Raw genomic sequence first — 26,809 nt, 5'->3', positions numbered from 1 at the left:
TTCTTTAAAAATATTGATTCTTAAGCAATTTGATATGGATCTTGACTTTGAGCAACCTGCTCTAACTTTCCACACTTTCAATTTTCATTGTAATTTTGGAATGCGACGCAGCTGCTGACACACTATCACTATTTGATCATTTAACTGAAAGTCAAGTTCCATTACATATTACCGACTATGCAAAGCTAACGCACTAACACAAGATTGCAAAAACCAACATTGCCAAAGGGCTTCAAATATAATGGTGCCATTTGGAGTTATATTACTTCAGCCAATACATTTGATTAGCTTCAAAGACATAATATATATTTTTTTGTCAAACATTAATCGTATTGTTTTCTTTAGATGGAAATAGAAATTCGATGGAATCAAATGGAAGTGCAGAAACGGTAATGTTCTTAGTATTGCAATTTTTTTTTTCAAAAATGTTTTTTCAGCAAAGATTTTAATTTAATTGAGTAAAATCTCAAATTATTGTGGCACAGAGGAAGCTGTCCTGTTTATGTCAACCTTGTATTCGAGTAATTGCCAATCCTTATTTTCAATTTCAAGGAATGCACTCCAAATCATGAACGTTAAGCAGCTCTCAGTGTGAAGTTGAACAGTTGTGGTTATTAATTCTGTAGGAATGTAAAAAAACCCTTATATGGTGAGAAAGTAGCTCAATTAGTACGCAGCTGGACAGTTGCACACAAAACAGAAATGTATCAAGCATTTAAGAGGCAAGCTATGTTGAAATATCTTATTCATAATCATAATCATACTTTATTAGCCAAGCATGTTTTGCAACATATGAGGAATTTGATTTGCCAGAGTCATACTAATGAAAAGCAACAAGACACATAAAATACATTTTAACATAAACATCCACCGCAGTAACTCCCCCACATTCCACAGTGATGGAAGGCAAATATATAAATTATATATATTGCAAGGGAAGAGTACAAGTTTGTAAGATACATTGATGAGCTCTGGTTTCGTAGTTCATTTCATGGTTTGTTCCCTATACGAAAAGAACGTCTGTGCAACAGTGCCTTGTTTCCAGTCACCTTGGATATGCTTGCTATTGGATCATACACCCTCAGTCAGGTCTGGTTGTTAGTTGGTGTGGGAATTAGAAATATGTATTAATCATGGGTTACATGCAAGTTGTTGCTTGAAAACTATTCTGCATTGAGAGCTAAAGTGTTTATATTTAGAGCAAAACACAAAGTGCTGGAGGAACTCAGCCGTCAGTCCAAACTGGTGGAAGAAATGGACAGAGGACATTTCAGGTCCAGACCCTTCTTCAGATCGCCACTCCCATCTCCAACATACTTCCTCCTCCTGGACACTCGGCCGCCTTCTCTTCTCTCTGGACCATTTCATTTCCATCTGTCAGTGCAACATCAACCGTCTTAACTTCTCCACTTCTCTGACCCACTCCAATCTCACCCACTCTGAATGTGCAGCCTATGTTCACACAGTAACAATCACAATATTGTTATCAAACCCACAAACAAGGGGGTAGCCTGACAGGTAATCTCTAATATGGAGGAACAGTAAGCCATCGTCTTCCAGACCGCCTCTCCTCTCATTATCTCCAGGAATCTCCCCTCCACAACATCCAACCTTGTTATTGCTTCTGCCTGCTCCTTTTCCACTAAACTCATCTCCAAATACCTTGATTCTACATTGTTCCCAATTGGCCAGTCCCTTCCAACCTACATCCGAGACATCTCACATGCTCTTCAATACTATAACTTTCAGTTCCTGGATCCCCATTGTCCAATCTTTATCATGGCCCTTATACCTCCATTCCCCACCAGGAAGGTCTCAGGGCATTCCCAATTTTTTTTATGGAGAACCAATCAGTTCCCCTCAACTAACACTTTCCTCCACCTGGCAGAAAATGTCTTCAGCCTTAACAACTACTCTTTTGACTCCTCTCACTTTTTAAAGTCAAAGGTATAGCATTGTATCTATGTTTATGTTTAGAATTTACACCCTGTGTGTGAGATACTGGCATGATCATTGTATGTGGAATGACACAGTGCCCTCATTTTACTAATCTGCATGTCTACAAATTAAAATTCAATTATAGTATAAGGTCGCTATCCGCTCCAACAGTCACCGTCAACATTATTAAACGTCTTATCTTAACAGACAGGACAGGCTTATCTGCATTAATCATCATTAACCATTCCTTGGGTACCTGCCTAACTGATCAAGATCCTGCTGTAATATTTGATAACCATCTTCACTATCTACTTTACCACCCACTTAATGTCATCTGCAAACTCATTAAAAATACCTTCGATACTCTAGCCCAAATCATTGATATGTAACACAAACAGCAATGGATCCAGCACCAATCCCCAAGGCGCACCACTAGTCACAGGCTTCCAGACCTTCCTGGCTGGAGACTGAGGAACTTGGACATTAATAGAAATCTCGAGCACCGTATGTATTATGGTTGAGGATTGACACAAAAAGCTGGAGTAACTCGGCAGGACAGGCAGCATCTCTGGAAAGAAGGAATGGGTGACGTTTCAGGTCAAGACCCTTCTTCAGACCCTTCTTCCTCATGGTTGAGGAGGTACTGAATGTCCTTGCAAAGAAAAGCTTGGGAACTATAGATCAGTGAGCTCCATATCTGTGGTAGGCAAGTTACTGGAGAGCAAGTTAGATTGCAGAGGATCCAGAGTGTGCTAACCTACTGGAAAGAGAATTGGCTTCACGGAAGGGAGCAGAGGGTGATGGTGAAAGGTTGTTTGTCAGACTGGAGGCCTGTGACTAGTGTTATGCCTCGGGGATCGGTGCTGGGCCCATTGCTATCTGTGGTCTGTATCAACGATTTCAATGAGGATGTACAAGGCATAGTTAATAAGTTCGCAGGTAACACTTAAGAGGGTGGGTATCGTAGATAGCGCAGATAGTTATCTAAAATTACAGCAGGATTTGATCAGTTAGGAAAGTGGGCTGAGAAATTGTTAATGTTAAATGCAGATAAGCGCAAGGTGTTGCATTTTGGGAAGTCAAACCAGGACAAGACCTACACAGTGAAAGGCAGGGCCCTAGGAAGTGTTGTGGAGCAAAGGGATCTAGTAGTACAGGTACATAGTTCCTTGAAAGCGGTGTCACAGGTAGATAGAGTGGACAGTAAGAATTTTGGTATATTGGCCTTCATCAGTCAGGAAAGTTGTAGAGGAATATGGACCAAACGTAAGGAGGTGCGAATAATGCAGATGCTGCACGTTGGTCGCATGCCAAAGTTGGCTGAAGGACACGTTGCTATGCTCTATGATTATAAATTGAAATTATGAAACAAACTGAAAAGGGAGCCAGGAACACATTTACCCATTCCTGCTATCCAAACAAACATCAGGATACATATGAAAGCTAGACTGGGCAGAGAGAATGGAATGAGTCCAAGTACAGCTCAGATTATTCACCAACTGACCCTTTCCATGGTAAAGGTCCATGGTGCAAGAACATTGCCCCCACTTTAGATACCAGTTTCAATCCAAGAAATACTCTTAGCTGTGTGGGCTGATTTCAGCCAAGGTGCAACCCCAATTGTCCTCACCGTGACCCGCATTCCGACCAAGACTGCAGATTTTTTTAGTTTAGTTTCAAGAAGTAGCGTTGAAATAGGCCCTTCGGCCAACCGAGTCCGCACAGACCAGTGATCCCCGCAAACACTATCCTACACACACTAGGGACAATTTTTAATTTATACCAAGCCAATTAACCTACAAACCTGTACGTCTTTGGAGTGTGGGAGGAAACCAAAGATCATGGAAAATACCCACTCGTCACGGGGAAAACGTCCAAACTCCATACAGGCAAGCACCGTAGTCAGGATCGGACCCGGGTCTCTGGCGCTGTAAGGCAGCAACTCTATTGCTGCACCACTGTGTGAATAGGGTAAAGATTAGTCAAACCCTTTATCAGTGATCAGACACAAATATCTCCACAGGGCACTATGTATAATCTCGTACCCTGATGCTTGAGCACTACTCTAATTTATTAACCATTCTTAGTCTTGGAATCCGAAAACTCAGGTTACACTGCTTTATCTGAAAAAGGATATTCACCCGGTTGGCCTACACACGACCGCTTCATCAGAGAATCTGGTGCTTCTGTACCCATGAACTTGCAACTGCATTGTCACAGGACAACGAGTACTGAAGAAGCAGAAGCTGTGTCTTTGTCCAGAGATACAGTCACTCAGCACTGAGATGCAGGGATCATGAATGCATCTTACAATGAATGGGAACAACTCCTGAAAACGGGGCTGCTGCTTCATAGGTTGTGAGGGGCTCCGTTTCATCAGCATATCCAAGATCACAAGAGGATCTTGATCAACTGGGCCAATAGGCTGAGGAATGGCAGATGGAGTTTAATGCACAAGTTTTACATTGGCAAGACAAACTTGGACAGGGCTAATACAATAAATGGTAGGCCATAGGGAGTGTTGTAGGACAGAATGACCTAGAGGTACAGTAGACAGTTCCATGAATATGGTGATGCAGGTAATCAGGGTGCTGAAGAAAATATTTGGTATATATGTTTTCATGAGTCAGGTTGAGTACAGGAGTTGGGACCTGTTATAGCTATCTAAAGTGTTGGTATGGTCACATTTTGAGTACTGTGTACAGTTCTGGTGAATAGCCACATTTTCACCCAAGGATAGGGAGAATGGGCTTAAGGTAGGAAGGGGATAAAAAACGGGCCTTTGGAGCAACTTTTTCACCAAAAGGGTGATAAGCGAGCAGCCAAAGGAAGTGTGAGGCAGGTACAATTAAAATATATAAAAGACACTTGGACAGGTACACAGCTCGATAAGGTATGATACATACATTTTTGGGCCACAAAGTGACCCATCACAGTTAGCAGGAGGCGAGGGAGCATTTGTTGGGCGCGCTGCTGCTTGTCTGTAGCAATGACCCGCACTCACTGGATGTTTCACTGTACCTTGCATCACAGCACACCGCGGCATCCCTGTTCGCCCCATCCCGCTGATAGCATCACAGACAGCCATTGCATATTAACGTGGCTCCTTCCACATGGGGCTAGTCTGCGACTAGGTCACTGACTTTTTTTATTGCGCTGGGTGTGCCAGAGGCAGGTCGTGTCCATAACCAGGTTCTCCGGCCCTGCAAGCCTGGCTGTAACAGGCTATGTATAAACACGACTCGCTTTCTGGGAAGGCACACCGCACGCTAGTTGAACACTGATTGTATTAGCATACCGAGAAAAATAAGTATTTTAAATCTTTACCTACACTTCCTGGGAGATTACACTAGCAATAACCTAGTATGAATATTAAATGCAGAAATAAATATTGCTTTATAGACTAAATCCTGAAAAAACATAATAAATTGGGAGTAAGGAAAAAATACTTAAACAGCTATTATCTGATACTAATCAATGATCTTTTTTGAAAACAAAATCTATCCGCGTATTCACTAACATTCAATATTTAATGACTTCCACAGACTAAAGGAGACGGAGCCGACAAGCCTACTTACGCTGCTCTGCAGTTTTCCAAATCCATTAAATCAGCACCTAAACCCAAGAACCAACACCCAATCTACGCAGATATAAATATTTCAATGGGGAAACGGGACTGTAAATGAGTGAAGACGCGCAACCTTATCACTTGCCGTTTATTGCTGCCGGTCTAAGTATAAGGATCCACATCGCAGATCAGGGAAGAGGATCGCTGTCATTTGCAACAGAGGAAATACGTCCACGGAATCGGAAGCCGACTTAATAACCAGTGCTTTCCAAGACAAAAGCAAGAGCAGTAATGCCAGTGTCATACAGGTGCAAACATAAAAACCTATCCTCTCTCCTTTATGCTGCTGTACAGTGCATTTGGTGCAATGTTATCAAAATTTCGCAAAGTGAGCTTACGTTCTATAAGAAAATGCCCGCTACTTCAATTTTATAAAAATAATTTTATTTTCAATTAATTAAAACTGTCTTTTCAAATTCATCCACGGCTTGAAGATTATCAGTTGTGACTGGCATCTGTATTGATACAAAACAGAAGGAATGCCAACCAACGGACCAGGAGAGAAATGCATTGTTCCCTAAAGTGATTACGGCAGTGCGGAACCCGAAGGTGCACTCTAAGCCCTTGAGAGAAGTGAGTTTTGCCACTGTTCAAATATTTGGATGAAAAGACTTGGATATTCATAGATCGAGTTGAGAAGATCTATAATCTCGTTGAATGGCTGAATTTAGAGAACAGCATTTTAAAGAATAACATCTGGCGAGTAAGAACAGATTGATGCATTTAACATCAGCTAAATGCAGGCCATAGGCTTATCATATCGAGTCAGTCCTATTCCTCATTTTTCTACATCTTGGTTCTCTCATGCCCATTAACGTCTCCAACCCAGCTAACCCAGGGTGAACTTGCAGCAAAGAGGGAGAAAAGTGAAGGAAACCCACACTGCCATAACATGTTCAAATTGCAGAGCAATAGTAGTACAGGTCAAGATAATCTACCACCATTAACTGGTGATCAAAGTACTATTATACAGTGCATTCAGAAAGTATTCAGGCCCCTTCCCTTTTTCCACATTTTGTTACGTTACAGCCTTATTTAAAAATGGATTTAAAAAAAAATCACAATACCCCATAATAAAGAAGGAAAAACAGGCGTTTAGAAATTTTTGCAAATTAAAAAGAAATAACTGAAATATCACATTTACATAAGCATTCAGACCCTTTACTCAATACTTTGTTGAGGCACCTTTGGCAGCAATTACAGCCTCAAGTCTTATTGGGTATGACGCTACAAGCTTGGCACACCTGTATTTGGGTAATTTCTCCCATTCTTGTCTATAGATCCTCTCAAGCTGTCAGGTTGGATGGGGAGCATCGATGCATAGCTATTTTCAGGTGCCTCCAGAGATGTTCGATCGGGTTAAAGTCTGGGCTCTGGCTGGGCCACTCAAGGACATTCACAGACTTGTCATGAAGCCACTCCTGCATTGTCTTGGCTGTGTGCTTAGGATCTTTGTCCTGTTAGGTGAACCTCCGCCCCAGTCTGAGGTCCAGAATGCTCTGGAGCAGGTTTTCATCAAGGATCTCTCTACTTTGCTCCGTTCATCTTTCCCTCAATCCTGACCAGTCTCCCAGTTCCTGCCACTGAAAAACTTCCCCACGGCATGATGCTGCCACCACCATGCTTCACTGTAGGTATGGCATTGGCCAGGTGATGAGCGGTGCCTGGTTTCCTCCAGAAGTGAAGCTTGACATTCAGGCCAAAGAGTTCAATCTTGGTTTCACCAGGCCAGAAAATCTTGCTTCTCATGGTCTGAGACACCTTTAGGTGCCTTTTCGCAAACTCCAAGGGGGCCGTCATGTGCCTTTTACTGAGGAGTGGCTTCCATCTGGCCACTACCATAACGACCTGATTGGTGGAGTGCTGCAGATATAGTTGTCTTTCTGGAAGGTTCTCCCATCTTCACAGAGGAACTCTGGAGCTATGTCAGAGTGACCATCGGATTCTTGGTCACCTCCCTGACCAAGGCCCTCTCCCCCGATTGCTCAGTTTGGCCAGGCGGCCAGCTCTATGAAGAGTCCTGGTGGTTCCAAAGTTCTTTCATTTAAGAATGACTGTTCTTCAGGACCTGCAATGCTGCAGAAACTGTTTTGTACCCTTCCCCAGATTGGTCTCGACACACTCCTGTCTCGGAGGCCTATGGACAATTCCTTCGTCCTCATGGCTTGGTTTTTGCTCTGACATGCATCGTCAACTGTGGGACTTTATATCGACAGGTGCGTGCCTTTCCAAATCATGTCCAATCAATTTAATTTACCACTGGTGGACCCCAATAAAGTTGTAGAAACATCAAGGATAATCAATGGAAACAGGATGAACTTAAGCTCAATTTAATGTCATAGCAAAGGGTCTGAATACTTATGTAAATATGATATTTCAGTTATTTCTTTTTAATTACTTTGCAAAAATTTCTAAAGACTGTTTTTGCTTCATCATTCTGGGGTACTGTTTGTAGATTGATGATAAAAATAAGAATTTCATCCATTTTTAAATAAGGCTGTAACGTAACAAAATAGTGAAGGGGTCTGAATACTTTCTCAATGCACTGCATACTATGAGACTGGGGTAAAGTGGTAGGTTACTGAGGCAATAGATGGGGAGAAAATGAAATCCACTGTTTGACTCTAAACCTACAATATCCCACAACCCATTGGGAGCCCAGTCACCCATTATGGATATACAAGCAGCAGTTGTTCATCTCTCCCGTACCAAGGAACAATCTAAAGGGTGGAGAATTACCTCATCTCTGCAATAAATTCACCCCAACATGCTTTTGATCCATTTCAGCAAAACAGTTAGCAGTGAATGTAGTTTAAACAAGCAAATCTAATCAATTTGCAAAGGTATTTCTTCATTGAGTTCAACATCTTACAAAGCTGAGGCTGTAATACCTATGGCAGAATGAAAAACAATAGGACAACATAAAAGAAAAAAGCACACGACCTATAAGGTGTCCACGAATATTGTAACAATGGAAGAAAAGGTATTTTGAACATTTCTTCATCTATCTGAAACAGTCAAGGACATTTGTTACTGAAGTCAGGGTATTCGTTTTGAGAAGGCGAACTCTTTTTGATGACCATATGTCCATGTCCAACTTTTGGAATTGTTGAAAGGAATTCAAGTAATTTGAAATGCACTGAGAAAGGAATTAAACAAATCCTCCAAACAGCAGTTTAGAATTGTGCACCATGAACCAAGATTCCTCCTGTGAGAACTTCCAAATTAGTTTTTTTGCCCCAAAATTTTGAACCACACACCAACTAACTGGAAACACACACTCGGGTCTAAGTCATTAAACTTAAAAGCAAGCAAGACCCACATCGAGAATGGATTTTCATCTTCCCTGGATCAAATTACAACCATAGCACAATTCAGTTTTGCACCCTTTGTGATTTCAAGTATCTCTAACCAATCTGTAATTAAAATGCATAATGACAGAATTTTTGAAGATCCACATATACCCGAGATCATTACTTTGCTGCAGATGTAACAATTCACATTCTAATATACTCAAGATGCCTAGACACACTCCTTATAATAGTTGCATAGAATCACTTGTGGATATACCTCAATGGTCCAAAGCATATCACTTAAGTGCAAAATATGCAATTAATATCCCAAAGGTGCCAGATTACAAAACAGCCCTAAAAAAGTACACTGTGAAATTAGAGAAAAGAATGATTAATCCAAGATTTAAAAAAAAAATCACTTCTATATAAACCAAAGCAGAAAATATCAGGTCAGTTTTGTTTTTAATCAATACATGACTACGTTTCTCTCATATCCATTTACAAATAAATGGTGAAATACAAAATACACAAACTACAGCTAATTAAAACCCTCAAAAATAAAGGTATTTGTCCATTTAATAAAGTAGAAAACTCAAACAATTACATAAGCAGAAAACATTTCTTAAAAAAAGCACCAGTTAACACTCCTTGGCTTCATAGTTGGTGTACAGTTGAACAAAATCCCACAGGAGCATCAGCTGAGCAGGTCAGGTGCTGCACATGCTGTTGGATTTGGTTTGAAGAACTGATTTAGTCTCTGGCTGAGAAGCCAAACTACTGGCTTGGAGATGTTCACAAGAAATTGGAGTTGTACATCCATCAGGATCTTGAGCAATGCATCCATACACTTCAATTATAAATAAAATTAAACCTAGAAGTTAAAGAAGAAACTTCAGGTACATTTAAAAGCAGGTGCATACACTGCAGAGGAAAAAACAGATGACATTGGATGAATCAGGCCACATAGCTTGAAGCTGACCAAATCAGTGATTTCAGAGTCTCATGATCAGCTTGACTTTATGCAATATTTAGAACAATTCAAAGGTTTCAAAGGTATTTTATTGTCACATATACCAATTAAGGTACAGTGATATTCGAATTCCATTAAAGTCATTACAAAACAATGGTGGTGGTAGCATGGCCCTTTAGCCGATATCTATAGCACCATTCCCAGCCAACACAAGTTGTCTAAAAACAAAAAATGTTCTTCATTCAACTCTGCAGAGGGAGAATTTATTGTGAAAGTCAGGATAATTTAACTACCAAGCCTGGGTGTATCTGTATAGAGCTACATAAACTTATATAAATTCCTGGAATTTAAGGCGGGACTATTTTTTTAGTCAAAACAAGATATTGAGCAAAAATGTAAACTGAGAAATTGTTTTGCTGATTCTGGTGCCTTGTACCTAACAATTGGAGTGGACAGCGAAGTAACTGGTGAAAGTTGGTGGCATGCAGACCATAATTAAGGATGGGGATGAAAGGCAACAATTCCTACTCTTTCACTTGTTCTGTGATGTTCCCATATTTGTGTATTAATAACCAGGCCAGTCTTGTTTGTGCTTTGAAATGAATGATCATTAAATTCTCACAAGGTGAACATGCAGTTCTGAGAAAAAATAATCAGATTTTTAATTTATTTTTACTTGCTCAATCCAATTTTGAAGCACCCGATTTGATGAACATTTTACTGACATCTCTCCATGTTCTTTCAATCCTTAAACCTCAGCTGTTTAAGCTTTGTTTTGTGCTTCAAGAATTCTACTGCCTTACTGCACTTTGTCAGCTTGTTACAAGGAAAAGAAGAGCTGAAGGGTTTAGAAACCCCCATTAAGCAGAACAACTACAGCAAATATGGCCTTCTGCCAAAATGGGTGGCGTTAGATATTCCATGGGGAAAGGAACATTTCTAAAAACAAACATCAGATGTTGATTTTCAGTTTGTACTGAAAAGATACATGACAAAGTAATAAATCCAAGGAGTCATATTCCTAGAAGCATTACTTGACCATTTCAAAAAGAAATTGCTTAAGCTGTTACTGCATTTTTTCATTACCTGCTCAAAAGCTGAGGAAGGCTGGAGATAATGGGCCCATAACCAGGAGCATTGTCATAAAGCTCAAATAACGGCGCAGCAACCAGCTTGTAATTTTTCGGAACTGCAAAAAGGGCTGTTGTAAAGCAGACCATTAGAGATCAAAGCCACCTGATAATCATATACAGCAAGGGCTAACAACTATTTAACATGATATAACTCACACAATAACTGGACACCACCAACACAATCCAAAACACAAGACAGTACAGCCCAGGAAGAGGCCCATGGGCCCCATAACGTTGTGGCACACACAATGCCAATATACACTAATTTGCTCTGCATGCACCATCTATAACCCTCCATTCTCTGAACATCAATGAGCTCATTTAAAGGCCTCAAAAATACTACTGTTATGTGCCTCCACCATCACCTATTTGGCAGCTTGTGCCAGGCACTCACCACTCTTGGGGGAAAAAAATTGTACCGTAAATCGCCTTTACTCTTTGCCATCAACCTCTCGCATCCAGAGAAAAAAAAACCAAGTCTGTCAAACCTCTCCATGTAGCCAACAACTAATCCAGACAGCATTCTGGTAAACCTCTTCTACAGTTTTGCAAAGTACCCACATCCTTCCTTTAATGGGCAACCAGAACTACATGCAATACTCCAAATACCGACAAACCAAAGTCTTACAGAACAGCATCATTACTTCCTGACATACACAATGCCCCAATCAATGAAGGCAAGCAAACCATATGCTTTCTTTACCACTATCTAGATACACACTGGCCACCAGATAATCTGTGCCAAGTGACTCAGATCTTTATACCACATACAAGAGAACTTGCAGTATTGTCTTGGATAAATGCATCTGCAACAAAGTTCTAGGCTGTAAACCAATCCATGCAATTGACAAAACATCCACGACACTAAATGTTCATGCCATTACTAGCATGGGATGGGACAGTGTACGTCATTTACAAAGTACACTGCAGCAATTTCAAAAGCTTCTCAATCTGTAACTACCATCCAGGAAAAGGTTGCTATATGAAAATTCTAAATTGCTGTTGGGTCAACCTCCTGGAATTTCTTCCAACCATCTACCATGGGCTTCTCCAAAAACATTTGAAACAAATATACAATGATTTTAATTGAACTTTCCAACAGCACCCAGATATAAATTAAGTGCAATTAAAAATTGTATCAAGTTTAGATTGATAATTGCTGGGGTTTGGGTATGGTGAAGCAGCCATAATATATCAGCCAATTTATTAGACTGTTTGCATCACAAACATCAGCCATCACTTCGTGTCAACATCTACCTCAAAGATAGAGATGAAATTCAAGTTCCATAAGTAATTGAAGTAACATTGCATCAGAGTTCCCCTTCATACAAGCCATTGACTAACCAACCTCCTGTACATTTGCTAAACAGATGCCAAAATTCCAATGTTAGTCAAGCAAAATAATCCACGCAACAACCTATCGTATTAACCACATATGCAACTGATGTTCATTGAAGCTTGCAGTTATGAACTGATTGCCCGGCCTTCCTTTTCACTCATTTACCAAAGCACTTGAGACATGCAAGAAAACAAATGGTATCTACGTAGTAGCAGAATGTTTTTGGCTGATCACATTTTAAATACCATCATATTTATACAACTTCACATCATACCTTTTTCTTGAAGTTGTACTAAGAATAGCTTCTTGTGCTCTTTGGGTTTGGTGATGTGAGCTGGAATGTAGGGATACTGGAGGAGGGAAAATAACATTTATCTTAATATAAAAGATGTTGTTTCAGGGCACTTAAATGTATTATTCACCGGCTGCTAAAAATTTTTTTTGGAACTAATCACCATCAGTGGATGAAAATTCCAAACAGCAAATCAAGATATCCAAGCAAGTCACTGATATACTAGTCAAGACTACAGATTTGGTAGCTTTGAATAGCTTATTTTTCCAATATCATGAATGGTGCAAAGCAGTTTTGTTGGGAGTTGAAAGAAATGCCAGAATAAGTCTCTGGAAATACTTTGACTCTATACCAGTGACATAACATATTACAAATAACAAGATTAAATAGTACAATTATTCCTGTAAGACTATTTCCATTCCCCAAATCACATTTCAGCCAAAGGGGATCTTTAAAACCTTCGCTCCATGGCAGTTCAGTTTAGTGTAGAGATACAGCGCGGAAATAGGCCCTTCGGCCCACCGGGTCTGCGCCGACCAGTGATCCCCGCACATTAACACTATCCTACATCCACTAGGGACAATTTTTACATTTACCAAACCAATTAAGCTACAAACCTATACGTCTTTGGAGTGTGGGAGGAAACCGAAGATCTTGGAGAAAACCCATGCAGGTCATGGGGAGAACATACAAACTCCGTACAGACAGCACCCGTTATTGTAACCGGCAGGTTACAATAAAACAAAGAATGGGAGGAGTGGTGGATTAGAAAGAAAAAATATTCACATTCTAATAAGAGGAGGGACAAACATTAGTATGGGGGGGAAGAGGGTGATGGTGGGGACAAAACCAAAGGGCATCTACCATTTGACTAAACTAGGCAAAAAGCTAAATTCAAGTTTTGTTATGGTCCTGCTCTACTATCTTGACTTGATTCTTAGTTGTCAAGAAACAAGAGTAGTAAAATTGAAAAAAGGCACTAGAAATTCTCTTCATTTTTAAAAAGACAACGTTTTGAAGAGGGGATTAGAAGAGCGAATATGCCTGGAGATTGCAAGCAGCTGCAGGACTAATATGGTTGCCATAACAGGGAATTTTAAACCCTCAATATAGATTGGACTGTCATAATACAAAAAGTTCAGATGGGATTGAATTTGTCAAATGTGGTCAGGAAACTTTCCTCATTCAATGTGTAAAGGGGAAAGGGCAAAGGAGAGGGCAAAGCTTGATTTAGCCATGGAAACTTGGAAAGGAATGATGTGTTAGTGGGGAAGCCCTTTGGGACCACTGATCACAGTTCTATTAGTTACGGATAAAGGCAAGGCAGGCCTACAGATTAAAACTCTGAATATGAGCAAGGTCAATTTTGACAGTATTGGAAAGAAACTCAAGGTGATTGGAGCAGGTTGTTTGCAGGCAAAGGATTGTCTGGAAAGTGGGATGTTTTAAAAAATGTGATGACAGAGTTCAGGGCTTGCATGTTCCTACTAGAGTGAAGCCAAGACAGGTGGACATGAGGAAGCTTGGATGACAAGAGAAATTGAGGCTCTGGTCAGGAAAAGGAGGCTTTGCGAGGTGTGATCAAGTGTATCCCTGGAGAAGTTTCAGGCACTGAGCAACATACAGGAGAAAATCAGGAGGGCAAAAAGAGCTCGGGAGATAACTCTGGCAGATAATGTTAAGGAAAGTCCAAAGAGATTTTAAGTATCTTAAGGGAAAAAGGGCAACTAGAGGGAGAAACTAGAGCCCCTCAGAAACCAAAGCTGTCATCTCTGTGCAGAGCCACAGGAGATGAGCAAGGTCCTCAACAAGTATTTCTCCTATTTTTACCATGGAGAAAGATGAATAATGGGGAACTTGGGGTTGTCAATGGAAGGGACAGTCAGTATTACAGTTGATGAGGTGCTGAACATCCCAAGGCACATGAAGGTAGACAAATATTCCACGCCTGATCAGATATATCCGTGGACACTGTAGGACACAAAAGAAGTAATTGCAGGTGCCCTGGTTGAAATATGCAAATCGTCATTAAATAAGGCTGGAGGGTGGCTAATGTTGTGCCTCCATTTAAGGAAAGGTCCGCAAGGAAAGAATACTGGAGAGTATTCGGAGGGATAAAATATATATGGGCATTTAAACATAGCACAAAAAGTAAGGAAATTTGTGTTTGGTAGATTATTTCTTTGTTGTAACAATGCTTCTTGGCAATAAATCTTATACCGTTGGAAAGCCTGTTTATTTCCCTTTTAAATGGTACCACATTTGTAAGGAACATGCATTTGTGGGATGAGCAGCAGAGCTGAGTACATGGGTTGCGCCCATGAAAAATTTGCCAAATCTTCTCTGCCAATGCCAAACAGCTTATTCTGCTGTTGCTATTGACTCTTGTTTTGAGCTTCTGGTACCCCCAGGTGCTGACAATCAGGTGCCTGATTGGCACCTGATTGACAGCATCTGTGAGCATGGGCCCTGCTACAGTGGTCAGTAGGTGTCTGCTCCAAGAATCGGCATGCCACGTTTGACTGATCTGGATAGGGCTCGTGCGATAGGGCAACTTCAAGCTGGTGTTCCGCAAAACCAAGTAGCGGCATTATTTGGAGTGAGCCCTAGTACCATCTCCAAAGTGAAGGCCAAGTTCCATATAACGGGGTTTGTCAGATACAGGCCGCGAAGTGGGCGTCCCAAGAAGACGACACCTGAAGAAGACCGTTTCCTCACCCTGTCAGCACTTAGGAACCGTAGGCTGTCTGCTACAGATTTGCAGTCAAGGTTTGCAGGACGATATGGCCGACGGCTCTCTGCCCAGACAATTCGGAACAGACTGCACGCAGCCGATCTCCGGTCTCATAGGGCTGCCAGGAGGCCTGCCATGACTGCCCTCACCATCAGGCCCGTTTGCGCTGGTGTCGGCAACACGTGCACTGGAACCTGAACATGTGGAGGAACGTTATGTTCAGCAATGAGTCCAGATTCTGCCTACGGCAGTTGGATCATAGGGTCAAAGTGTGGAGAAGACGCGGAGAACACTATGCTGATTGCTGCACCGATAGAGTAACATCTTTTGGTGGAGGCAGTGTGATGGTGTGGGGCGGCATCTCCCTCACTGTCATCATTGGAGGCAATCTTAATGCAGAGAGATATCGAGATGAGATTCTGCAACCAGTGGCAATCCCATATCTCCACAGTCTGGGACCGAACTATCCTCCAAGATGACAATGCTCGCCCCCACAGAGCAGGGTTTCTCAGAGACTACCTCCAGAATTTGGGAGTGGAGAGGATGGAATGGCCTGCCAGCAGTCCAGACCTCAACCCCATTGAAGACGTGTGGGATCAGCTTGGGCGTGCTGTTCGTACCAGAGTGACCAACACAACCACGTTGGCTGACTTGCGACAAATGCTGGTTGAAGAATGGGATGCCATCCCACAACAGTGCGTGACCAGGCTGGTGACCAGCATGAGGAGGAGGTGCCAGGCTGTTGTGGCTGTGTATGGTTCTGCCACACGCTACTGAGGCTCCTGTTTATTAAATGAATAAATTGTTAAATTGCCAATATGTCTTGTTTCTTCAGACTTCAATCATTCAATCCACCAAACAACACCGAACAAGAGTCAATGGCAGAATAAGCTGTTTGGCATAGGCAGAGAAGATTTGACAGATTTTTCATCGGCGCAACCCACATACTCAGCTCTGCTGCTCATCCCACAAATGCATGTTCCTTACAAATGTGGCACCATTTAAAAGGGAAATAAACAGGCTTTCCAACGGTATAAGATTTATTGCCAAGAAGCATTGTTACAACAAAGAAATAATCTACCAAACACAAATTTCCTTACTTTTTGTGCTATGTTTAGATAGAAAGGGTCTGATTAGGGATAGTCAACATGGTTTTGTACATGGGGGATTGTATCTTACCAACCTGATTAAGTTCTTTGAAGATATAACCAGAAAGGTTGATGAGTGCAGAGCTGTAGACATAGTCTATATGGATTTCAGCAAGGTATTTAATATAGTCTGATGGTAGGCTGCTCTGGAAAGTTAGATTGCATGGAATCCAGGGAGAGCCAGTTGACTGGATAGAAAATTGGCTCCATGGAAATAAGCATAGGGGGATGGCAGAAGGCTGTTTTTCAAACTGGTGGCCTGTGACCAGTGGGGTGCCTCAGGAATCACTGCTGGGCCCATCGCAAATTGCAGTTTAGATCAATGATTTGGATGAGAATGTACAAGGCAGAATTAGTCTGTTTGCAGATAACACTAAAGGGGTGGTATTGTAGATAGCAAAGATGACCAAAGATTACACTAGGATATTGATCAGTTGGCCAAGTGAGCTGAGGAATGGTTAATGGAGTTCATTGCAGGTAAGTGAGAGGCGTTTCATTTTGGGACCACAAACCAGGGCAGGACCTTCACTGTGAATAGCTGGGTCCTGGGGAGTGTTGCACAGTAGAGAGATCCAGGAGTGCAGGTATATAGTTATTGAAAGTAGCGTCACAAGCAGATAGCATGGTCTAGAAACCTTTTGGCACAGTGGCCTTTATCAGTCAAGGTACAGAGTTTAGGAGTTAGGATATTGTGTTAAAGTTTTACAAGACATCGGTAAGGCTACATTTGGAGTATTCAGTTCAGTTATGGTCACCCCATTAATGGAAAGATGTTGTCAAGCTGGAAAGAGTACAAAGAAGATTTACAAGGATGTTGCTGGAACTTGAGGCCTGAGCTATAGGGAGAGGTTGGGCAGGCTGGGACTTTATTTCTAGGAGCGCAGGAGGTTGAGGTTATCAAGGTGTACAAGATCATAAGTACATGCTCTGGGTCTTTTACCCAGAATAGGGGAATCAAGAACTAGAGGACATTTGTTTAAGGAGAGAGGGGAAAGATTTAATAGCAATCTGAAAGTCAGGTTTTTTCCAGAGTGTGGTTGGTATCTGGATGAGCTGCCAGAAGAGGTAATTTTAGCAGATACCAGAATATCATCTAAAAGACATTTGGACAGGTACATGGACAGGAATGGTTGAGGGGTTAGGGCCAACTCAAGCAGGTGGGACAAGAGTAGATGGGGTAGCTTGGTCAGCATGCTAAATATTTCTGCGCTATACAACTATGACCAAGTGAAGCCATTTCCTTTGAGTTTTAATAACAAACTAGATGACCCGTGGACCAGTTGGGTCCAAACCTCTCCTGCATTGGTCTAGCACCCAACTGCACAGGCGCGACTGCTGGGCCCGGCAAGTGGGAGCACATTTATTAAAGTTCATCAAGTGAATTACTTTTAAAATATAACGAAGCTTGATACAGCACGCCGCAGGCGAATGGTAAGGTGCCCCTAAAATTGTTGCACTATCATGTAACGTTTTGGCTGTATTTCGGGAACATACATGCATACATACAAGAGTGTTTTAGTAAAATATATAGATAGCACTCGGAAACAGTGAGAGATAGTCGCAAACCTACGGAAGTACTGTTCTTTACATTGTGTTTAGTATTGAACCAGGTCTAATATTTCTATAAAGCAGCATCCAAGTTTTGAAGACCTTATAGTTCCCACTACCATTTTCTTATATAGCAAAACACCCCAGAAGAGTTCATAAAATTTAGCACAACTCACCTGAGGGGGCTCAAAATTCGGCCTCCACCAGTTTCCGATGCAGTCATCAATTACCCAGTCTTGCTGCACGCCATCTTGACGGCCCAAAATCTGTTTTAAAAAGAAAACTTGCAGTTGTATCAGTTTCTCCGACATCAAACAGATGTGACCCTCGCTGTCTTGGGGATAAGTCCCACCCAACCCTTGGGGCCTGTCTGATAGGTGCTGGCTTTAATCAGGTTCGTATCACCCTCCACTGGAGACTTCAATCCCTCCATTCAAACAACTGAATTCAAGTAAAAATGACAGTGAAAATTTCTACTGCTTCCCAACCCCCTCATTTAGTTCAAGAATTTACACAAATTGAACAGCCCCTTTAAAGAGAAAAGAGTAATGAATGTCTTATTTAGCTGACATTTTGACAGCTTATTTAAAAGGTGCGGAAATCAATGCAGACATAATGGTAAATGGAGCACAAATCACAATGAATTTCTTGAAAAGCAAGAAAATCAAAATTGCTGAAATTAGATGAAGAGACGAGAAGTAGGATTGCAGTTTGTTGGAAGTTAAATGGCCTTGTATTTCACGATTCTATGATTCCACAAGTCTTTACATACTTGCATTTACCCTCAGCAAATTTGGAAGAATTAAATCAGGCCTGCTAGTTAAAATGTATAAAAATGATATCCAAATCAGAATCAAACCATATGAATGTGCCACATACCTCAGTCATAAGACGCTTCAAACCCTCCACTTCATCTTCTCCAGGATTTAGCTCTCCACCGGGTCTACATCAACAAAGCAAAAACTGTTACAATGCAAAAGCCACAAAAAAAATTAATTAAATGCACTCTATCTAGTCCACCAATAAACACATGTTAGAGCTGAGAAGCACAAAAACAGGCCCTTCAGCCTACCATACCCAAGCTGGCATACTGGGCAAGTCCAATTTGCCTGCAATTGGTCATTAGCTTGCTAAACGTTTCCTATCCATACATCTTTTGAAATGTCGTTTACAAGACATTTTAATCTGCCTCTATAGCTTTCTCTGGCAGTTCATTTCAGATGCAGACTACCTCAATTGCCTGGGGTCCTTCCGAAATCATTTTCCTCATCTTAAGCCAGTGCCCTCTAGTTTTAGAATCTTGCACCCTGGGGAAAAGGGCATGAGCATTCACTTTTGCCATACCCCTCATGTCCAGTTTACTACATGGATCATTAACACCGTTTACAAACAACAAATCTAAATGTGTCCATCATAGTCTGTCATTAAAATTATTCTCATTAGCTCCTGGGTGTGGAGATCGATAAGACTCTCAATCATTAACTAACATCTGCTGCTAATACCATGCATGTTGAGCATATTCTGGTATGAAGACCAGTGTTCAGAAATGGTCTGCTCAGTAATTATTGCACCACAGTTACTTTGGCATACACCGATACATCTGTTAACAGCACTGGATTGGAAGTCAATTGCTCTGGGGCGGGAAGCACACCAAGACAAAATAAATTACATGAGATCTGTTTCGTAGCATTGAAGTGTTCTGAAACAGATTAGCGAGTTCAGATCCGTCTATTCACCTCAATTAAACACGATACAGCAAATATTCTACTGCAAGGAATACAAACGTTTTCTCACCAGACATCCCCAGACTAAGTTTATCCTGTGAAACAAAGTGTATTGAATTCAAAAGTGACAAGAAATTGCAGTTACTAGAACCTGGAGCATTGGAGGAACTCAAAAGGTTAGGCAGCATCTATGGAGGGAATTGACAGATGACGTTTTGAGTCGGGACCCATCTTCACACTTCTCCATTCCCTCCACAGGTGCTGCGTAACCGATTGAGTTCCTCCAGTACTGTTGAATTCGAAACACCGAAAGTTCCTTGGGAAAACATATGATCTGCCCACAAAAGATAAAATTCATCTTCCAAAATTCTCCAAAAATGCAGTTTAAAATGAAAATATAGGTAAACTATGACTTCAAGTCAATGTCCTTAAATAAAACAGATGTTTTTGACGTCCACAGTGAATAGAGATGATGTGAAAGCATGTCACCCTGAACCCCTTATTCCTAAAATTACTATTTTCTATTATGGGGAGAGAATTGAGAAAAAGAGGTGCAAAGCAATTGGGGAGTGCTGGTTCGGGATCCCCAAAAACATTCATTCGCAAGTTGAATCGGTAGTAAGAACGTCAAATGCAATGCTAGCATTTATTTTAGAGAGGACTAGAATATAAAAACAGGGATGTAATGTTGGGGCATCATAAAGCACTGAGAGGACTGCATTTGGAGTATTGTGAGCAGTTTTGGGCCCATATCTGAAGGGTGTGCTGGCTTTGGAGAGGGTCCAGAGGAAGGTTTATTAGAATGATCCCAGGAATGATTAGGTTAACATATGATGAGCATTTAAGGGCACTGGGCTTCTAACCGCTGGAGTTTAAAAGGATGGGGGGGTGGGCTCACTGAAACTTCCTGAATAGTGAAAGGCTTGGATAGAGTGGATGTAAAGAGTAGGACAAAAAACTGCAGATGCTGGTTTAAATCGAAGGTAGACACAAAATGCTAGAGTAACTTAGCGGGTCAGGCAGCATCTCAGGAGAGAAGGAATGGGTGACGTTTCGGATCGAGACTGAAGGGTCTTGACCCGAAACATCACCCATTCCTTCTCTCCTGAGATGCTGCCTGACCCGCTGAGTTACTCCAGCATTTTGTGTCCACCATGGATGTGAAGAGGATGCTTCCACTAGAGGGCAAATCTAGGTTCAGAGGCCATAGTTTCAGAATAAAAGAATGTACCTTTAGAGAGATGAGAAGGATTTTCTTCAGTCAGAGGGTAGCGAATCTTTGGAATTCAAGTCAATAGATATCTTTAAGGCAGAGATTGACAGATTCTTGATTAGTACAAGTGTCAGGGGTTAAGGGGAGAAGGCAGGAGAATGGGGTTGAAAAGGAAAGATATATCAGCCATGACTGAATGGTGTAGACTTGCATGGCCAAATGGCCTAATTCAGCTCATATAACTTAGGAATTTATGAAACTTACTAGCTGCACATTATTCATACTTTATTTAGAAAATGATCAATGCATTTTTCTTTCTAACCATCTCATGTCCACCATACGGAAAACATTCACAACATTTAGCTACTGTCACCATGTGAAGAATGACGTTAGTAAGATTAATAGACACCAAAGATACACCAACTCCAGTACACACCACTGATCAGCCACCAAATGCACTTAAAATGTTGCTCAATGTCTTGAGGATTCATATTCCCAAACTTTTAGATGTTATCTAAGTAATTGACAAATGGACTCACAATTTAAAGAAGGTTGTTCCCAATTGCAGCAATAAAACATGAGGCAGCCTGTGCTCATGCACAATCAGGACGCCTTCCACTGTACGTCTCATGCCGATCTTATCAAATTCCTCCCTCATGCGCTGAAATCGAGCAGCAACTGAGGAATCTTTTTCATATAAAGGTTCCTTCGTACCAAATGTGTAGTTAGTCAATGGATACCTAAAGAAATGTCACAGATTTATACACAGCATTTTTCCATGACAGGAATAGACATAGATCTAGCATATACTCAGTGTTCTAGGATAAGAATAAATCAAGTTAGATGATAGAGATTGCTGTCAATTAGTAAGAAGCCACTCAAAATCCTAGTTTAATAGAAACGAACATTTTTACAAACCAAAAAAGATTGCATTCAAATAAAACAAGTCCCCATCCAAATTGTTCATCTCATCCCTTCATCAGTCCCTTTATGCCTTTTTAAGTTGCTGTTTCATATCAAACATTTCTAGAATGTTGTTACTTTTCAATTTTCACATTGAAACAGTGTTGCATGAAAAGCAACATTAATTTTATTTGCCTTTCCACTGATCAAAACTCATTTAAAAAGATTAGACTCAATTTTTTTTTTGTTTCATCACCCAAAACAGTAAATGCTTATTACAAAAATCAAGAGCTGTTAGAAGAATTCAGCAGGTCAGGCAGTATCAGTGGAGAGAAGAGTGGACAGTTGAATTTTGGATTGATACCCTTCATTTCGAGTCTAGATGAAGGTCTAGGCCTGAAACATCTACTATCCATTTCCCATCACAGTTGTTGTTGAATTGTTCAAGCAGCTCCTTTTTTTGCTGCAGACTCCAGCAGTTGCAGTCTCTTGAGCCTCCAAATATTTACATAAAATGCAAAATTTAGAGAAACAATGACAGATTAACAGTTGTTTCAATGTTGCACTTTGGGAGCCGTACAGTTCTTTTACTTTGCTCAATGTGCATCCTTTCAAAGGATTTCAGGAGCAACACTAAACACTTCAAAGAAAAAAGTGACAATCTAGAAATGCAGAGAATATTAATTCAGAATACTACAGTGGTTGAGCATTTCCCAATTACGTCAAGCAAAAACAAGGCTACATCAGATAAAGAGGATATATTGAAAGATTTCACAAAGATATTAAACAGGTCTGGTGGATTTCAGCAGAAATATAGAGCACCTTTTAGCAGTAATCCGAGAGCACAGATTTTTTTAAAAGATGCAAATAAGCACAATTTTTTTTAAAGTGTGGAAACAGGAGAGAAGCAGATTCAAGGACACATTTGCAGGACAAATTGAATAGCTCATAAAAGATATAACAGAAGCATGATGTAATGTCTCATCCCCATTATTAGCCCACTAATAATGTTCACAATTCAGCAGCCGGTTAAAACTTCAAATGCAAGGCAATAATCCCATGAGGCAAAAGAATGTCTGAACCATTACATATCAATATGAACAAATTATTTGTACTCCTTTCCCAACAGCACAGATAAGCCAGTTAGAATCAGTGGCCATTTACCAGCACCTCATATGAATGACCATGCCTCACACGTGAACCAAAAATGATTTAACCATCGAGGTTGCTTACATCTCCTAAATGAAATCAACCACCTTTATCAAAACTGCAGATTAGCTTGACGTGTTGTTCTCAAATACCCTATTCTCCAAACACAACTAAGCAGCAAGTGTATTTCAAAAAGACGAAGTGCAGGCAATAGAGCTGAATGTTTGGCAATTAAATACTTTGTATTTGCAGAATTAGGGAGGAAGGCAAAAAACATTAAGTTTCACTCACAATTAATAGCAAGATATCAAAGGTCAAAAGTTTTAGACATTAGACTAAATGCAAGGTTACAATATCAGTCATGGAATACCACTTCCAATGCTCACATCAAAAATGGGCAATGAAACAAGGAATAGAGAACAGGTACTATCATGGAATTCTCACTATCATGAGTTAATAGATAAATGAGAATAACTCAGCCCATGTGTTGTATAAAAGGGATGTCAATATTAAACTCAATTTAGTACATTAAAAAGGCTAAAACTTGATTTAGAGTATTAACTTGCACTTACATATACAACATCCTTTAACTCAAGAACTGAGAAGAATAAAGAACATTCACAGATATTGCATACTGGAAAGGCCAGCATCTAATGCTAATTTCTAATTGCTCTTGAACTAAGTGACTTGCTGGATCAGTGAGTCAATTGCATCCTGGAGTCCACTTACAGAACAGTCCAGTCAAAACATCATTAATTAATCAAGATTAATGAAATGAATAAAGATAAAACAAATGCCTGGTTCATTACTCCAGCTGACTTAGATTACTAATCATACTAAAGTAATTTCAGAAGTTCATAAAATTGAGATGCATAGATCAGATAGACAATCAGAAGCTTCCCCTCCCCCCCCCCATATGGTGGGAATGTCAAATACTTGAGGGCATGGATTGAGGGGAAGTAAATTAAAGATGTGCAAAGATTTTTATTTGTTTTACAAAGTCAAGAAGGCACTTAGAACATACTGCCAGGAGTGGTAACAGGAGAATAAGATAGTGACATTTAAATTTTTTTAAAATATGATTTAGCAAGGAATGGAGGGATTGTGGATCATGCAAAGGTAGAAGGATTTGGTTTAATTTGGTGCGTTCAGCCTAGACATCGTGGACCGAAGGGCATGCACCCAGGCTGGACTATTATGTAAAAAAAACCAGTAGAATCATACAAAACATTAAAGTTTAAAAACTAGAGATTTGTAAACATACCGTATCGACAACTCCGCAAGTAAATAAACCCCATACAAACTACAAAAGATAGCACAGTTTTAGATTCAAACAATTGTATGCAAATTCTTCAGATCAGTGACCACGTTTGCAGGTACCAACACTTGAAATATCCATGAATGGGTGGTGCAGCTGGCGGTGAATAAATAATTTGAACATCACCCAAACTACACACCACGGACCTCACTCAGACTACACATGATTGTTCAATGCTAGGAACAGTCAGTTATTACTTACTACACGACTCCTGTCACAACTGAAGGGCGTTTAGCAGCTTGGCGGTTCTTAGCGAGATACAGAACACCCATCGTCATCGACGACAAAAAAAACCCACTCTGGTTACTCACAGGTTAATGGTCCTCTCCAGGGTCAGGGGCTTGGCCTGCAGATATTTGTTCCCATACTGAGAGACGCCTCGAGGCCAGCCAGCCTGCGAGCGGCTCGGTGGAACCACAGACATGGCAGCAGATCCCCGTCTGCGGGAGTGGACACTGGGACGCGGCGACGCCACGGGGACAGACAAAAGTCCACAACACCAAGAACTCGAATCGGCGAACGAGCCTATCTTGGCGCTTTAACCGGTGAGATTCGCTTCCGGATAGGCACAGCGCTTCCGGGTGAGAGAACGGCGCCAGAAGGGACGCGCACGTGATTGGCCGCCATGTGGGCTGCGGCTGCTGCTGCTGCAGCAGGAGAGCGGGCAATTGGCGAGACCAGCAGAGGGAGCTTTTACTTCGGGTGCAAATAGAAACAATACAAAACAGAAAGACAGTTCTTTGAAGTGAGAATTAAAAATCTGGAAATACGCGAAAGGTCAGCCCCTGTGAGAGGGAAACAGAGTTGATGTTTCTTTTTCTCTAAATCTCAGTCTGAACTGTTCAGCGTTTCCAGTATATTATATTGCACAATCCCAGCATATGCAGTATTTTGCTTTTGACCTCTTCTGGAGGTATAGCCTTGGCAACCTTTTTCAGACAGAAATGTCAAGTGGATCACCATTTTTTCTATTGTTGAGGTCTCCACCTTCAGAAAGGGCAGTTTTCAGTGAATTGGGTTCACTGCACATGATGCCAAAACTGGAGAAATTGGATTTGATCCAGGATCTAGGGATCAAGAATATCCCAGTGGTTTGGCTGAAGACGTGCTCCAGAACTGCACACACCTCTGAGCAAGCTGTTAAGTACATATACAACATCTATTTGGAAAATTGCCGAGGTCAGAACTAGGTGTACAAAAATGCAATCTATGCACACGCACACGAATTGGAAGCAGGACACTCGGCCCCTGGAGCATGCTTCATCTTTGCATTCTCAAGTTTTCACTCCTTTGCTGATCAAAAAATCATTTAAAGACTGCTTCCACCACTGTTTAAGAAGAGCACTGGAGAGGAGACTCATGATCCCCATGAGAAAAAAAACATATTGACTCCATTTTAATTGGGTACTCTATTTTTTTTAAACTACTCCTAGTTTTGGATTTTTTTTAATAAGATGAAGCCCCTTCTCCACATCCACAAACGGAAAACTCCTCAACATCTTAAGTATTATCTTATTCTTATTATCTTATTCTTGTAAAGAAGCCTAGATTATCCAACCTTTCTTCACAAATTAATCTACCCATTCCAGAACTAAGTCTGCGCCGTAAGGAGTTTGTACGTTCTCCCCGTGACCTACGTGGGTTTTCTCCGAGATCTTCAGTTTCCTCCCATACTCCAAAGACGTACAAGTATGTAGGTTAATTGACTGGGTAGTATGTAAAAATTGTCCCTAGTGTGTGTAGGATAGTGTTACTGTGCGGGGATCGCTGGACGGCGCGGACTCGGTGGGCCGAAGGGCCTGTTTCCGCGCTGTATCTCTAAATCTAAAAAAATCTAAAATCTAATAAAACTTCTGTGAACTGCTTCCTACACTTTTTCATCACTAAATAAAGAAACCAATGTTTACACTATACTCCATGATTGGTCTCACTAATACTCTGTATTGTTGCCGCATTACCTTCCTACATTTGTATTCAATTATCCCAGCAATAAACAGCATGTTTTCACCTTTCCTAATTATGCAAAATAATTTGCATTCATGCTCATGAATGTAAATGCAAAAAATGTGACAAATAAAGTTTGTGATATTTAATACAAATAGTCCTGTGGGATTTTGGTCGAAAAAGCACATGACATAATGGGAAGAATAAGGAAAGAAATGGAAGATCGAAGTAGGAATTTAGGAAGACAGTACTGGAGAGCAAACCTTTGAAAGGTAAGGCATACTTCCATCTAAGTTATCAAGATAGGGTAAATCAAATGGGATGAGAATGGATAGAACAAATAATTACTTCTGAACTGGAAACAGTGATGGAAAAATGTATGAAAACTTATGTTGTTTTTCAAGTTATGTTCACCACGACATCTTTATTGAATCTATATTAATGTAGTCAGAGTATAGGAGGGAAATTGAAAATCTAATTGAATGGTGCCTGAACAACAATCTTGCTGCCATCAGAACAAGACCAAGGAGCTGAT

General features: G+C 40.8%; 1 protein-coding gene across 1 annotated transcript; it reads right to left on the bottom strand.

Annotated features, from left to right (window-relative positions):
• Nucleotides 1-646: 646 nt before the first annotated feature.
• On the bottom strand, nucleotides 647-24,875 carry nudt21 (nudix hydrolase 21). The gene is made up of 7 exons (XM_078400559.1): nucleotides 24,642-24,875; nucleotides 21,500-21,700; nucleotides 18,903-18,966; nucleotides 18,200-18,289; nucleotides 12,576-12,651; nucleotides 10,916-11,030; nucleotides 647-9,730 (listed from the first exon to the last, which is right to left on the bottom strand). Exons 1-7 carry the CDS (start codon nucleotides 24,752-24,754, stop codon nucleotides 9,709-9,711), a joined length of 681 nt encoding a protein of 226 aa, XP_078256685.1. The 5' UTR covers nucleotides 24,755-24,875; the 3' UTR covers nucleotides 647-9,708.
• Between the last annotated feature and the right edge of the window lie 1,934 nt (nucleotides 24,876-26,809).

Source organism: Rhinoraja longicauda, chromosome 6 (assembly GCF_053455715.1).
Source record: "Rhinoraja longicauda isolate Sanriku21f chromosome 6, sRhiLon1.1, whole genome shotgun sequence".
Taxonomy (NCBI): Eukaryota; Metazoa; Chordata; class Chondrichthyes; order Rajiformes; family Arhynchobatidae; genus Rhinoraja; species Rhinoraja longicauda.
Note: the sequence above shows the minus strand (reverse complement) of the source record. Positions and strands in the feature narration are given on the sequence as shown.

Excerpts from the sequence above, each read along its gene's own strand:
- nudt21 (XM_078400559.1), bottom strand. The coding sequence starts at position 24,754 with ATGTCTGTGGTTCCACCGAGCCGCTCGCAGGCTGGCTGGCCTCGAGGC. Across the intron at positions 12,652-18,199 it reads CGAATTTTGAGCCCCCTCAG|TATCCCTACATTCCAGCTCA; the intron begins GTGAGTTGTGCT and ends TCCCTCCTCCAG. Across the intron at positions 9,731-10,915 it reads CTTCCTCAGCTTTTGAGCAG|GTTTAATTTTATTTATAATT; the intron begins GTAATGAAAAAA and ends TTTAACTTCTAG.